At 49.6% G+C, this 15,759-nt stretch overlaps 4 protein-coding genes across 4 annotated transcripts; 2 read left to right on the top strand and 2 right to left on the bottom strand.

Moving 5' to 3' along the window:
• The first annotated feature begins 7,729 nt into the window (after nucleotides 1-7,729).
• LOC108155273 lies at nucleotides 7,730-9,299 on the top strand. The gene is made up of 2 exons (XM_017285980.2): nucleotides 7,730-8,492; nucleotides 8,582-9,299. Exons 1-2 carry the CDS (start codon nucleotides 8,029-8,031, stop codon nucleotides 9,273-9,275), a joined length of 1,158 nt encoding a protein of 385 aa, XP_017141469.1. The 5' UTR covers nucleotides 7,730-8,028; the 3' UTR covers nucleotides 9,276-9,299.
• LOC108155271 (bromodomain-containing protein 8) lies at nucleotides 9,272-12,121 on the bottom strand. The gene has a single exon (XM_017285977.1). The coding sequence runs from the start codon at nucleotides 12,032-12,034 to the stop codon at nucleotides 9,395-9,397; it is 2,640 nt and encodes an 879-aa protein (XP_017141466.1). The 5' UTR covers nucleotides 12,035-12,121; the 3' UTR covers nucleotides 9,272-9,394.
• Nucleotides 12,122-12,212: 91 nt separating this feature from the next.
• LOC108155274 (CDGSH iron-sulfur domain-containing protein 2 homolog) lies at nucleotides 12,213-13,509 on the top strand. The gene is made up of 3 exons (XM_017285981.2): nucleotides 12,213-12,395; nucleotides 12,941-13,158; nucleotides 13,224-13,509. Exons 1-3 carry the CDS (start codon nucleotides 12,299-12,301, stop codon nucleotides 13,305-13,307), a joined length of 399 nt encoding a protein of 132 aa, XP_017141470.1. The 5' UTR covers nucleotides 12,213-12,298; the 3' UTR covers nucleotides 13,308-13,509.
• Nucleotides 13,510-13,739: 230 nt separating this feature from the next.
• Nucleotides 13,740-15,488, bottom strand: LOC108155272 (elongation factor 1-gamma). Its single transcript, XM_017285978.2, has 3 exons — nucleotides 15,379-15,488; nucleotides 15,086-15,235; nucleotides 13,740-14,940 (listed from the first exon to the last, which is right to left on the bottom strand). The coding sequence occupies exons 1-3, from the start codon at nucleotides 15,388-15,390 to the stop codon at nucleotides 13,810-13,812; spliced, it is 1,293 nt and encodes a 430-aa protein (XP_017141467.1). The 5' UTR covers nucleotides 15,391-15,488; the 3' UTR covers nucleotides 13,740-13,809.
• Between the last annotated feature and the right edge of the window lie 271 nt (nucleotides 15,489-15,759).

The raw sequence follows: 15,759 nt of genomic DNA, 5'->3' as shown, positions 1-15,759 counted from the left end.
AAGCAGCGGCTATAAAGATGTTCGTGGCTTGTCAGATGGCTTCGAGATAGGGTTATGTTTAGGGGGAAGAACCCTGACAATCAAACGGTAGTACATGACCCGATCTGCCCCCAACAGAGCTAACCAATTAGTACAATCTTCAATAAATGTGAATTCGGAGAAGACCTTTCAGTCGCAGGAAGCAGTACTCCCCCGAACAGGGACCACTACCCTGCACACGTCACTGAATAATCTTAAGTGCAGGAAGCGGAAAATGAATGAAAATACTGCATCGTATTTAAATACAACAAATTTGTCCAACTCGGCACAATTTCATTGAAGAGAAGACGCAGCCGATACGCAAAACTGTGTCACCTTGGACGGGAAAAAGACAAAACCGAACAGAAACGGAAAGACAACGAAAATATTCTTCCCGCTGGGCAGTTCGGATAATGGGATTCATTCCGAGACAGACGCGGCAACAGCTGCGCCGGCGCAGGAGGGCGGGAAAGCTAAGACAGACAACGCAGCAACTTGCAGGGCAGAACCCTTCCCTTCCTTCCTGCAAAGATATCGCCCTTAGTTTTTGGCAACAACAAAAAAGCAACAGGAATGCCGCATAGTATGTGTGTGCTGTACATTAAATCGTATGTACATACATACGTACACATATGTATACCCATACAACGTCTGGAAAACCTTTCCACTACAATTCCTCAAGAAACAACCCTCTCAATGGCCACGACGCTCCGATCTCTTGTCGAAGTCGACGAACGCGCCGTTGTAATTATTTTAATATAATTTTTTCACTGCGTCATCATTATTTTTCTCTGCCTTTGATATAATTCTTCTGTGTATCATTTGCACACGATTGCACACACACACACACTCGCACACTAGGGAGAGAAATTCACGCTCAGCAATAACTGTGTGTATGTGACTAGAGTTCAATTATACAAGGTGGTGTATTGTATTCGCTCTCCTCTCAATTCATCACTCACACAAGTCCAATCGCAACGAAGCTGTTGTTGTATTTTCTGTTGTACTGAGCAGCTCCGAAAAGAGAGCGCGTTGCGGGATCGAACCACCTTGCACACTTTCATCATGCCACCACTCTCGGGGCTGCCAACCTAACGCGATTCTCTCTTTCGAGTGCACTACGATCAGCCCCGCTGAGATCGCTCTGACGTCATGTGTGAGAGAGAAGAGAGCGCGTTGCGGGAATACACCACCTTGTCAAATTTCATCATGGTCCCCGTATAAATACCAGGCGCTTAACAGAATAGAGGTTTTGTTGCTTCTGCGCCGCCGCCGCCGCCTTTGTTTTCGAGAAGAAATGTTTAATCCCAAGTGTAGTTCCGGCGAAAAATATGTTATAAACAAATCGTGAACTAAATAGTATTAAACGCGTGTTCGTTCTCATCCGCTGGCCCGCGTCAGTCGCTTTGCCGCGAATCTACGCTTGTGTGAGTGTGTTTCTGTGCCTGTATGCGTTGTATGATGTGGCTGTGCCGTTTTTTCAAATTACAAGCCGAGGCGAGTGTACAGTATACAGTACGATCATGAACAGATACACGCACACACACTCGCAAGCACAGACTTTACCGAAATACCGAATGAGTGGGGACGGGACGGATGAAGTTGGTCGACGCTCTGCTCTTTTGCCTCGAATGCAGCGCCTAATTAGAAATGATTTAATTTCAATAGCGATTTAATAAAAATGAATTCGCGAAACGAAATTGACGAGACGAATAACGTGAAAGATCACATCGGACCGGACCAGGCTCCTCGTGCGTGTGTATGCATGTATTGGTGTGTTTGTGTGTAATTCGCCATACTTCTTCCTCAATTCAAAGAACAGACAGAAGAAGATCACTAAAACAACGAGAACAACAGCCGCAAAAAAGCAGCAAGACATACTTGAAAAATAAAAGCAGCGCTGCCCCGATCGTTACTCACTCACACAACGGCGCTCACTCCAGTAGTCTCTGCCTCTCTCTCTCTTGCTCCATCGCTTTGCTCTCTCCATAGCTGTGACCGCGCGCGTGTGTGTAAGCTTGCCTGCCATGTCTGTGTTGGTATGTATATAAGCAGGCGAAAAAAAAACCTATATACTACGTTCAATTTTCCCTATATTTTTGCGCCTGCCAATAAGCGGTTCTTTGTCGGAGTTGCCACACAGCCTCGAAATTCGTCGAATTTTAAATTGGAAACGATCAAGCGCACGGACATTTCGTTGAAATAGTTAAACCATGTATGTATGTACATAAAACGAGTGTATGTAGGTTCTGTATTCCACTGATAAGACACGCAGAACCGCCGCCTGCTCCAGAGACTCCCGGCTTATCAACGAAAAGAGGAAAAAACTGTGTAGCAAAATGGGTCGAGCGACGACGACCGAGCAAGCACATTGTGTATTGTGTTTTGTTGTGTTTGCACTATCGCTTAATAATTGAAATTAAAGAAAAGAAAGAAAGAAAAAAAATCGAAACTGAAAGAAAAAAATCATTCAGTCCCATATGAAGTGGTTTTAAGTTCGCGATCATATTACTGTTTTTAGTGAGTGAGGGTCCAGTGTTTCACATTGATTTTCTTAGTATTTGTGACTAGATCCACACTCATTAATAACGGTAGTTCAATCAACAGAATGCACGTGTTGGCCTCCATCGATACGTATCGATACGTGGAAGTGTTTCATTCACATTTCCGTCCTGCAAATCCCGTCCCGTTTCTCCCATGTATATTTCCAAAGAGCCACCACCTGTTTGGGCCTGTTTGGGAAAAAGGTAATTAGTCAACTGCCCTCTCTTACACGCACGCAATGCCAGCCAGACAGAACGAAACCACCTGTCCGAATGAACACAAGAGAAAGGGAGAAACAGAACAGATCCCCCACACTCACACACACACACACACACACACACACCCACAAACAGACACACACACATTTGTGGGCTATTTGGATATCTATCTTTATTACTCAGCACTAAATTACCATTAATGCTAATGTGGATCACTTTTTTTTGAATAGAGCCAGGAACAGAAGCAACAAAATTAGGAAAGCAGAAAGAATGAAATTAAAAGATCGTATAGTACGAAATTAGAGTGGGGGGCGAAATGAGAAGAATGGAATGGAGTGAATTCAAAGAACAGAAAGAACGAAGATAACAAAAAATGGAAAAAAAAAATAACATGGCAGGCCCGAAATTAACTCACAAATTAATTGGGGAATCGCTTGAGAAAATGTGGAAAATGTTGTTCGAGTCTGTAGTTTCTGTTACTATAACTATAACGAAAAGGTTAAGAGTTCAACCACTCAGTCCGCCGCCCGTGCATGTGTGTGTGTGTGTGTATTCATGTTTGTAGTTCCGCCTCCATTACTGCTGGGTGATGTTTCCTCCTCTTCGTTCCTGCTCCGCCCCTCTCTCGGTTGGGTTTCTGCCGGAACAAATTGCTGAAAATTCTGGGAAGACTTGCCATAGTTCAGATTAATAAGAGGTGGTGCTACGTCTTGCCATGGGGACCAACAAACAGTTTCCGTTGAATCATTCGGTTGCCATATCGGATTTTGCCCTACTCTTATTTTATTTTTGAGAACTTTTGCCCAGATCAGCAGAAATTCAAACTGCAACAACGCCGCAATTCTTAAACAATCGAAAGACGGACGGGGCGAGAACGACGGCGACGTCGACGAATACGACGTTGTCGGCTTTTGAAAGACGAAGGGAAGGTGGCGGCTGGCGGCTGGCGGTTGAGGCGAGATATAGTATTGTATAAATCAGCAGAAAACCCAACAATAACAAGAGCGAACGGGCACAAAAAATAATAAACCTTAATTCGAAGCTTGGAGCTTGATTCATTCATATTACACCCCACCCCACCCCAACCCAACCCACCCATTCCCCACAGCCCAGGGGGGGGTGGAAGTGGACGGGCGTAGTCGCAGTCTCGGACCCAATTGAGCTATGAAAACCGATCAAACGTCGTCGGGCCCACAATCGAAAATTGTTGCCGGGCACGAGAGCAATGACATGCCATGCCATGCCATACCAAAAACAACAAAAAAAGAACCCGATCTAAAACCAAAACTAAACCCAATCACCACCAATCGCCCGTCTCTCGGGCGAAGAATGCCACAGAAAGTCGTGCACTGGCAATAATCATCATTTGGAGGAGGAAGAAAGGATGGACCCCGTAACAGTGCCAGAGCCTGGGCCCGATCCGGCAGCGTTTGCTCTTCTCTGACTCTATTTTGTCGGCGAACATGGATCTAGTGCACGGTTGTTCATGATTAAGTTCGTGACTAGATTTCATGCTCGTCTATTAAGTTGGGTCAACACAACGAACCGAAAGAGCAGAGCAACGCAGTTGTCGAAAATTGCACTCCAGCCAGCAGTGCAGCCAGCACTCTCACTCCCACTCCCAATCCCAATCCCAATCGCTCCCCCCAGGAGAAACGCTGGGTGGGTCTTGGGCAATTAGCAGACGCATTAATTATGGGAAACGTATTCTCATATATGACGGGATTGGATTCCGTATTGCATGATTGACCCGTGACCCACATAATGGCACACGCCCCGCAGCAGCAGCAGCAGCAGCGGTAGCGGTAGCATACAGCTTTCAATGAGGGCGTGTAGTAAGTTGGACAAAACCAAAGAAGAAATAAAAAGAGTCAATGGCCTTTAACCGATGACTGTTGTAACTCGCTGGCACGGCGGCTCGGCTCACACGCCCCTCGAGCGCCCAGCAGCCCGCATCTCGCCCGGGTCTCGCGGGTTGCGGACAGTAGCTTGACGCTGGGATCGGATCGGTGATTTGTGTGTGTTGAGTGCCATTTTATCGGGACGGGACTGTAACAGAGCAGAGTGGAGTGTCAGGCTGCAGCTAGTGACAGCCAGCAGCAGCAGCAGCGCCAGCGTCAGCGGGCCACCAATTTATGGGCTAGTCGCACGCGATTAAAAATCGAATGCGCACGGCCTGGGCCTGGGTTGACAAAAACAAATGGAAACTGCAATGCAATGGATTGCCAGCGTGTGAAAATCCAACAGGGCTGGCTGTGTTTGCTAAGGCTTTGGCGCCTGCGGGTAAGTGTTTCCATGCATGGAGAGTAACGGTGCTTGTTGTTTTGTGACCAGCCACACCAGGCAGTAATCAACCAACGACGACACGACTACTCGACTCGACTCGACTGTTGCGTGGGCGTCTAACTGCAGCACCTGCTGGTGCTTCTGTAAATTAACAATTCTCTGCTCTCTCTCCCTGTCTCCAATTTTCAGCTGAAGGAACGAGCGAATGGAGCCGGAACACCTTTTTAACCCTGTTTCATTGTTATTTCTGCTGCTTCACGCTCATTTAAATGCCAACGCACCAGAGAGGGCGAAGAGAGTCGAGTCTACTTTACATATTTTCTAAATGAATGCCGTTTGTTTTGTTTTTTCCTGTATTGTTATTTGTAGGTACAGACATATCCATCGAGTTGCAACCCCAGCTAAGAAGAGCATTGAATTGCAACGGCTGTGGCAGGGGAGGCTGATGGCGTGGCCTGGCCTGGCTTTCCCTGTACTGCACTGAATTTCCACTTCCTCCCTCCCAGCCAGGCAGCCGGTCGGCAATCAGGAACGACAAGAAGTCGCCATGACACTGGCAGCCTCGTCAAACGCTGAAACTAATTGATATAATAGTTAAAATAACAAACTAACAAGAAGACGTGGTGGCGGGAGAAGAGGCGAAAGAGGTTGCACCGCGACAGCAGCGCAGCGCGGACAGTGCGGCGGCGTTGGTGAAGTGCAAAACCTTTCCAATTTGAAAATAGTTTTCCTGCTATGTGTGCTCGTTCCCACAAACAGAAATACCAACAACAGCGGCAGCGGCAGCAGCAGCAGCAGTCAGAACAAGCACAGCAACAATGCCTGCACTTTACAACGACGCCATTGGGCAGAGGAGAAGAACAACTACAAGAAGCAGACGGAGACGGAGAGGAAGAAGGAGTAGCAGTAGCGGCAGCGGCAAGCGGTGGATCGGATCGGGAAAGTAGAAGCACCAGCAATCGGTGGAGCTGGAGTAGCAGAACCACCAGCAAACGATGATTGGGAAAAGGAAGGAGCCTCAGCAGCAGGGGGGATGGGGGGATACATACCCGTAGTCAGCAAAGATGACAATGCAGCGATTAAAGCAATGCAGAACGAAGAAGAGATGCGCGAACAACTTGAACTCTAGTCGATGTCGATGTCGATGCCGACAGCAACAGCAGAAGCAGCTGGAAAAATGTTTGCCCCAATCCCAATGCGCGGCATTTCCGTTTACCAGCGGAGGATGCGGCTGGGCTGCCGACGCTGATGCACTTTGCAATCGGCACTCCACTGTTCTGGCCAACGGCCCAGACGGACGGGAAAGAAAAGATAATCACATTTATTAAATCAAAATACAAGATGTTTGTATGCACTTCCTAAAAGCGCTTTGTCTTTGATTTATACTTTTTGAAAGGGAACAATTGTTTGGCATGGGCATGGATATAGGGATACCAATGTAAACAATGCTCCCCATGCTTTGGGCGAAGATTATTCAATATTGCAGCTGCAATTGGCCTCAGAAACAGTTGCTTTCGTTTCTGAAGCACTGCTCCTGATTCTGAAAATCAAAAAAGCAGTCAACAAAATACGAAAAGTTTGGCGGTTGCTAGACAAGATTTTAAATTATTATGCGCGCCATTATGTGAGTGTCAGCTGCAGATATGCACAAGAGTAGATGTTACGCGCGAAAACACAAAATGAGCTGTTAAACGCGAAGCTGTTGTTTTACAGCACTGTCGATAACCAGCGATCGTTTCGATAACTTCATTTTCACCTCGATCACATCTTGCCATTCACACGGCGCGTAAACTATGTTGAATAGCCACAATTTGAATTTGAATTTAGGTTAAAGGTGAATAACCACGTTTTGAATATTCAGCTCTCCGTTAAAGAGCTCCGAACGTGATAGTTTAATTAGTAATGAGCACTCATAAATATAAATGAGCTATAAATGGGCTACTACTTGATTACAGTAGTTGGGAACCATTTGATCAACAAGATACTTAATCGCAATTGGATCATAAATTAAATGCTTAATACGAGTTTGTACTCCCACTTGCCTTGAATAGAGGCTCGGAGATTACAAGTGCAATAGGCTTGTTCGTTTTGGGTGGAGAGCTTTTCCTTTTGCGCGCAACAAGCCGACTATCGTAACTCGAAGGCGGAGCGCAGCGGAGGCAGCCACAGACGCACTCGGCCACAATAAATTACATGTGTGCAATGGACAGACACAGCCACCAGCAGAGTTGACCATATAATCGTTACGAGCCGAGCACTTGTCGGTTTTTGTTTTGCACACAATTTCGCAGCTGAGCTGGGAAAGCGGCAAGTCACGCAGCAGCCACCCTCCCCTTCCTGCCCCACTGTCCCATGCCCCACTCACAGAAACTGTAACAATTAAGGCCCCCCCCTAAAAGTTGACCATGAACTGCTTATGACGACTGCATCGAAGTGCGGGCCCAACCTTCGCCTTAACTTGGGGGAGGTCCGCTCTGGCTCGGTCTGGCCTGTTTCTCGGCCCGTTAAGATCGTAATGTGAATGTGGGTAACTTGACCACCCAAAATGGGGTTGGTGTTCGAATTTGTGCCACCGAATTGGTGTGCTTTCCTCCACATCGATTCGTATTTATAGCCAATGTGCACCAAATCCGTCGCTCGGCAAAGCGCTGCCGAAGTTTTTGTTTTCAGCTTCTTTTTGCCATTAACACGATTTTGAACAGTCTGTATTTGAGTTTTTCTATGTACTCGACTCGTATTGTTGTTGTCCGTCTGCCCGTCTGCTCGTCTGTCTGTCTGTCTGGCTGGGTGGAGTACTTAGCCGCGGACAGTTGAATTGTCCGACTACCGCATTTCGCCGACCGGGGCAGGCAGCTTCAATTTTTGATTGGAGCTCGACTCGTGCGGTTCGCGGTCGGTGGCGCATGCGCAAAAAAAAATCATTTTGTTCGTAACGCGAATTCGACTCCAGTTCCTGGACAACATGTTGTGGATATTATTGGTATCGCCGGCGGCGCTGTCGCTGCTGCCCATGCTGCTCAATTATCGCGGAGTTGTGGCAAATGTCACGGTAATGGATGACATTAGGAACGCCTTCAGAGGCGTCACCAACGACACCGAGCTGCTGAACCACATTATACCGGAAATGTACGGTTCAAGTATGCGCAGTGCGAATCCCACCTTTGTCTTCAGAATGCCCACCCGTGGCAGCGGTGATGGCTTCGAGCTGCTCACCATGCAGCGTTCTGATTTCGCAGAACCAATCTTTCCCAATATCACCGAAATATCAGCCACGACCAGCACGGCTCCCTTGGCCGCTGAACCGCCGGAAACGAATGTGAAGACCAGCCTGGTGACCTCGCCCCACGCCGAATGGCAGCAAATGGGTCTGGAAGGATGGTCGGGCGAACTGAAGCCTCCTCTTCCCTGGCTGGAGCAGAGCCACAAGTGAGTACACATTTCCTTAGACGCTGCTAAAAGAATCGCCGATATACATATGTATCTGCATCTGCAATCCTTCTAATTACTCTCTCTAGGGACACTCATCCAGCGATTAGCTGGCAGAATACATATCCTCGCGATGAGATACTCCTGGATCTGAAGAACAAGCACTTCGATGGCCGCGTGACCGACATACGGGTCATAGCTGCCACAAGTGGCAGGCCTGCGGAGATGGAGGATCTGATGAACGGACAGAACGTGTATATTGCGCGGGTGAACGATCCCTTTGGCTACTCCATGAAGTGGACGTTCAACAATGCCAGCAGCCAGAAGCCGGGTCCAGACCCAGAGCCTTTGGAAGAGCAAAAAATGGCCGTGGATCGTGGCAAACGGGATGTGGCCAAGCTGTACTCCATGATCAAATGCTCGACGGGCTGCGATCCGCTGATATACAAGGGATACGGCTGCTATTGTGGCTTCGGTGGCCACGGAGTGCCCGCCGATGGCATCGATCGATGCTGTCGTCTCCACGACAAATGCTACGGCCAGAGCAACTGCATCTCCTACTTGGAGTACTTTGTCCCGTACGTGTGGAAGTGCTATCGGGGCAAGCCCCTGTGCGCCGTCGATCACGGCGAGTGGGGGGGTCCCGACTCCTGTGCGGCCCGTCTCTGCCAGTGCGATCTGCGGCTCTCGCGATGTCTCAAGAAGTACTACTGTCCCAAGCGAAGGTCCATTTGCCACTCATCCCGATCGCGACGCTTGCAAAATTTAATATTCTTCGATTAGTTAAATGTTAGGCTTTATTGTTGATGGAACGAACAATGAATATATAAAAATGTTACCAAAATGTTTAGTTATGCACTCGATATGGAATACTATCTGATGAGGAATCTTTTGTTGTATGCCTAATGATGCCTTTGGCTCTTCCTAAAGCCGCTCCGTGCCTTGCTGCCGTGGGGCCTCTCGGCTCTGGTAGTGCTGCTGCTGCCGCTGGGCCCGCTGGTGTTGGCAGCCGGAGTGGAGGTGCTAGCAGAGCTGTTCGATGCAGTCTCGTGCCCCACCGAGAACTCCTTCAGCGCCAGGACATCCTCCAAAAACAGACGCGCCGTCTTGTGCTGCGTGGTGTGGGGCTTGTAGGCCAGCAGGACGTTGTGGGCCATGAGCAGCACGTCGCGATGCAGCTCGTTCAGGCTACGTATCAGGCCAGAGTCGATGTTCCGCTTGATGGTGGGCAGGTCCATGTGACGCATACAGATCTCCGCATGTCGTTGGGCGTGCTCGTCGTGGAAGGGCCGCCGGAAGGGAGCTGCGTGCTTGCTCTCCTGCAGCGTCGCGTAGATGGAGAGAAATAGCTTCTTGGTGGTGGCTCTGGTCTCGCGCTTCTCGTCGGTGTGCTCGCTGGAGGCCGGCGAATTGGGTATACTGTCGATGACTGGCGTCGATGAACATCGGCGCCTCGTGCTCGATCTAGCCGTCGAATGGTCGCTGGCTGTTGTGGTATCGTCGTCAACCATGGGACTCTCGGAGCGATCTCGATGGGGCAGCTTGCGCAGAAGCGGTGCTCGAGCCGGTGCCGACGGGGGCTGGGGAGTTCCAGCTTGTTCCTGGTCGGCTTTCGACTCTTCAGTGGCCGGTTGCTTGACGGACTGCTGCTTCGATCTGACACTGCGTGGCGGGTCATCCTGCTTGCTGCTGTCCGTCAACGAAGATGTCTCCTCGTCTGTGTCGTGCAGGGCGACAGCCACGGTTGCAGTGGGGGTGGCAGTCTTTTCCTCCAGCGTCTGCTGCTTACCGGCATCTTCCTTGTTTGCTGTGGCTTCTTCTGCTGTCGCTGCTGTTTCAGGACTAATTTCCGGCTCCTCTGTTGCTTTTACTGTGTCCACGGCTTCGACAACAGCTTCAATGGTCGCATCTTCTGTGGCTTTCTCTTCCTCGTCCTTTGGGACCGATTCGGCGACCAAGTCCTCCTCAGGCTTAGCCATAGTTGGCGGAGAGCCTGCCGTATCCTCGCTGGAAGTGCTGATAAGTGTTATTGTCTCACCGATCTCTTCTACAGCCACCTCGCTGGCCAAACGGTTCGCATCCTCCGGGGTTGCATTGCCTTCGGAGGCCGTTAGAGTGCGGTCCTTGCTGTTGTCCTGCGATGCCACTGCCGCCAGTGGTATGTTATCGTTGGAGTCATCACTAGAGGCAATCACCACTTCTACAGGCTTGGCAGCTTCCTCGGTGGGCGTGGTCCCGGTCTGTTCCCGCTTTAGCGCGTCCAGCTTGTCCTCGAAGTCAATTCCATCCGATTTATCGGCAACGGGAGAGGCAATCGCCTCATCTACCTCCTTTAAAATCTCATCATCGATGACGCTGGCCATGTCAATGTCAATGTCGTCGATTATTTCGTCGATGTTTGAGAGCACTTCCAGCAGCTGGTCGGCTTCATCGGGATCGACCAAGGCGGACTCTGCGTCATCCAGCAACGGCTGTTCCTGGCTCGCTGTGCTCTCAGATTTCTCCGAGCAGCCGACAGCCTCACCAGCCTTAACCGCCGCCTTGTTCTTTTCCAGCAGCATTGAGAGCGTGGGAGCCGCCTGCGAGGGACTGCGCTCCAGGGTGGGAGTGGTGGGTGTGAGGGCCTCACTCGCTGGTGGCCCGGTAATGGGGCGTGACATGAATGCCGCGTCGGTGGGGCTCTTCATGGTGATAGCTGGCTGGCTGGACACGGTGCTGGCCCCGCTGGTCAGCAGCGAAGTTATTGTGGGAGCCGTGGCTCTAGCCACACTACTGCCAGGGGCCACGGGGGTCGAAGGAGGAGCTGGACTGCTGCTTGTGGGCGACTTCAGCAGGGATGTGAGCAGTGGTGACGGCCCGGACTGCTGCTTGTTGCCACCGCTGCTGATATCCTCCACGTCCATGTCGACGGAGGTTGTGTCTGTTGTCTGAATGGATCGTCGGGCGGCAGGACTGCTGTTGCGCCAGCTTGCCGTCATCTCCTTTTTGCGCTGCTCCCGCTCGCGCATTTGGTTCTCCAATTTCATCTCCTCAATGCGCTTCGTGTCCTGCTCCTTCTCGATTTCCAGCCACATGTCCTGCATCTCCTGCTCGCTCACCTCGTCCGACTGCAACGAATCGATCTCGCGCTGTATCTTGAGGTACATTTCCTGGTCGGAGCGCATCTGCGCTTTTATCTCCAGCATCCGCTCCTCCGTGAGCCGGCGGAGCAGCAGCTCTGTTGGCGTCTCCACCGAGGCCGGGGAGGAGACCCCGGCGCTGCTCTCGCTGCTGCGCTTCTTGCGTTTGGTGGCCTCCACGCTCTCCAGCAGGTTTCCGTACTGCAGGGCACAATTCTTCTGCGAGTACCAATCTGCCGGTCTGTTGTTGTTGCTGTTGCTGTTGCCATTGCCGCATACCGTTTTCAGCGTGCGGCTGACTGTTATCCAGTTCTGATCGCCGCTGCAGGAAACCGACGACGCCAGGCACAGATGCTCTCGCTTGGTCCACGTATCCAGAGGCATTCGGCTCATTTGCAAACGTTCTTGTACCCCCGCAGACATTTAAAAAGTTAAGAATATTTGTTTTTTGTATTCAATTTACACTAGAGGTGGAGATGGCACTATCGATGTTTTGTGCCAGTTGCTACTATCGATGGTTTGACAGCTCTATTACACAGCAAGAGAACATTGCGCAACTATCGATTGAATTTAAAATCATCGCACTTTACTGTATCGCAGGCGCCATTTGAAACAACAAGTACAACAACAAAAACTGGTCTTCAGACAATCAGTCTAGAAAAGAAAATATAGAAAAAACTCTCGATTATGGAGCCCGTATCACACGTAGTTAAAAGTTCATTGCCCAACTACCTGTCCAGTTTGCCAATTCCCGATAGCTTTGGGGGCTGGTTCAAGCTATCTTGTAAGTTACCAGAAAAGTGCACGTTCGATTCAATTGGAATTTGCCTGCAAGGGCGACCTACATTAACCACCAACGATGACACAGCATCAAGGGCTATGATATTGTTGAGTTAAAGATTGTCAGCAGAACGCGTGGTGTTCAACGTGAGATGTGCAGATGAATAAGATTGCAGCGAATGCACTTCTTCCAGTGACAGTATTTACAGTAGACCCCCCCCCGACTGCACCTATTATGCAACGTTTGTTGAGCTCCTCGCCATTCTGCCGCTGTGGTTGTGTGTTGGAAACACGCAATTTTTAATTGGCTTCGGTTTATCTGCTGAACGATAGGGGGAAGTGAATTTAGATAAAAGAAAATATACGGTACCTGTGGGCTGTGCCGCTCCATCAAACACACACTTACAGTTATGTGTAGAGGGTATCTCTTTCATGCCAAGGCTACAGCTCACTGATGCTGGCGGGGGGAAGGGCGACGGTCTAGCATCTAGATCAGAACTGTTTCTTAAAATAAACCTGCTAAATGCTCCTAAATTCTGCCATTTTCAGTCAAGGATTGGCTCGCCCTCATTCCACCCACGGTTGTGGTGGCCGGCCTTGGATACACCACTTATCTTGCCTTCTGCCCGGCCGCGCGATGCGCTGGCAAGGATTCGGGACGCTGCAACAGCTCGATTCGCAAAAATGATTCCAAAGTAGTGACCATGGTTGATGTGGAGGACATTGCAGACCAGGCCGCTTTCTGTCGGTGCTGGAAAACCAAGAACGTAAGCTCTTCTCTTTGTCTGTCTGTCTCAAAAGATGATCGGTGATGTGATCCTTTCTCCCGCAGTGGCCCTACTGCGATGGCAGCCATGGCGAGCACAACAAGCAGACGGGCGACAACGTGGGACCGGTTGTGGTGAAGAAGAAGTAATTCTAGCGGTGCATCGATACGTTACGTTACGTTCACGTTTAGCATTTCCTTGTTGAAATTTTCGCCCTTCAAGGGGGCGAGTCTTTTGTTCAAATATTTCAAGCCCCCTGTCGAGCCTTTTGTAATCGTAAGCAAACCTTTGTATTGGATAAAATCTAATCAGAAGCCAATAAAAGTCGCCTAATCAGATATTAAATGAAGAGTGAATGGATGTGTTGTTTATAGAAAACTTTATTCTTTATATAAATTATCTTTCTGGCTGCAGGCCGGTTTTGTGGACAATATCATGATATATATAAAGTATGGGCGATACAAAAACGATTCTTCTTCAGAAGGGAAAACAACTAAATACCAGACCAGGACACAGCACGACCACAGACGACCGTCTCATTATGATACTATCAGTTGGAACTTAAGGAATAGGCATCGTGCTTTTGCTGCAATTTGAATCTCAAATTTTATTGTTGCTGCTGTGTGGCTGTTGGTGTTGGGGTTTTTATGCTTATTTGAAAATCTTGCCCTGGTTGAACTTGCGGCCACCCTTGTCGGTGCCGGACCAGGAGAAGTACTGGGTGACGAGCTTCTTGGTTTCCTCGCTCTTGGCATCCAATTTCTTCCAGTCGTAGACCTCGTAGTCTATCTGCCAGTCGGGCGACAGAGGGAAGGCCAGTTCCTGTCCGCGCCAGACCCACACACCGGAGATGGTGCTGTTGTTGTCGTCACCGAAGAGGCACACGGAGGCGAAGGCCTGCTTGCGCATCTTGTCGAGGCGCTGGAACATGCCAGTGATGAGATTGCACGACATGAACACCTTGGACAGCTCCTCGCTGTACTTGTATTCTCCGAACCAGATCGAGTAGTTCTCGGGGTCGAACTTCTCGAAGAAGTACGGGATGGACTTGGCCTCCTCCTCGTTGGAGTAGACGCGCTTGAAGTCGTCAAAGTTGAAGGTGCCCTTGGGCAAGGCATCGAAGGGATCCTTCGATTTTGGCTCCAGAGCCAAGGCCTCATCGGCGGCATCCAACTCCTCGGGTTCGGCGGCCTTCTTGGGGGCAGCCTCCTTCTTCTCCTTGGGCTTCTTCTCTTCCTTTGGCTTCTGCTGCTGCTGGGGCTTGCCACCGCCTTGCTTGGCCTGGAATTCGGCGTACTTCTTGGGGTCGAAGACCAAGGCCTTCTCGCACAGCTTGTAGTCCTTGACCACAGCCTGGACCTGTGGCTGGTTCAGGATGGTGAGGAACCAACGGTTCACATTACCGAAAGCGGCGCGTGCAGTCGGCTCCAGGACGTACTCGTACAGATGCAACAGGCTGCTGAAAACAATGATGTCGGCAAGGGTGATGCGCTCGCCGGCGAGGTAGGTGACATTGAGCAGTTTCTGGTTGAGCTGTGCCAGGACACCTTCCACGTCCTGCTTGGCAGTGGAGTTCTTCTGCTGTGGCAAGATTCCCAGCAGGGGGAACACCAGTGCGCAGGAGGCAGGCACGATTTCGTTGTCAGCAAACGAGATCCATTGCTGAACTTGGGCCTGGACGAAGGGGCACTTGCCACCTCGCAGTTGCTCGCTGGCCAAGAAGTAAGCAATGGCATTCGACTCGCTCAGGTATTTGCCATCAGCGGTCTCAAATGCTGGCACCTGCAAAAAGACACGCGGCACATATTAGTATGGCAGAAAAAATGCTGATGACGTAGCATGCCGGCTCGACAGACCACCCACAAGCGAACACACCCAAAAGCGATAAGAGATTTGCCCATGTTTTCCCATGCAAATCATATATTACCTTGCCGCTGGGGAATTTCTTCAGAAATTCTGCCGATTTGTTGGTTTCACCAAACTTGAAGTTATCGGCCACTTTCACCTTTGCGCCAGAGTACTGGGCGGCAATCAGCGCCTTGTACGCGCGGAAGTTCTCGGGGTAAGTGTAAAGTGTCTGCAATTAGCCAAATCCAAAACGAAATAACATTAGTAACCAGTACTTCGACCCATTGGGCACGCGTTCAGCATTCAATTTGCAATTATAGCCGCATGATTGCTTTGTATTTTGCAAATTTTTGCGGCGTTTTTTTTACTTACACCAGTCGACATCGTGATTTCTGCCGGAGAGAAGTGTGCCCAGTGCGACCCATTAGTCGACCAAATATATCGTATGAGCCTCAGAAATATACCAAAATATACCGTCTCAATTAAAGAAATATACCGTAAATATACTGACGATTTGAAGATCTATATTCCTTGTTTTTGATATTCCGTCGAATATTACTAGCTATCTAGATCTCTCAGTCCTGCCCACATAATTTGATCCGATTAATGAATCGATTTTCTATTTGGCCGGTTCGTTTTGAATACTTGACTTGGGTTCTTGCTACGGCGATTGCTGTTTTTGCTCCGCAACAACACAATAGCGCCTCGTATAATGAAAAACCGATCTTAGCCCACTTCGCCTTCCTCTATTTA

Source organism: Drosophila miranda, chromosome 2, assembly GCF_003369915.1.
Source record: "Drosophila miranda strain MSH22 chromosome 2, D.miranda_PacBio2.1, whole genome shotgun sequence".
Lineage (NCBI taxonomy): Eukaryota > Metazoa > Arthropoda > Insecta > Diptera > Drosophilidae > Drosophila > Drosophila miranda.
Note: the sequence above shows the minus strand (reverse complement) of the source record. Positions and strands in the feature narration are given on the sequence as shown.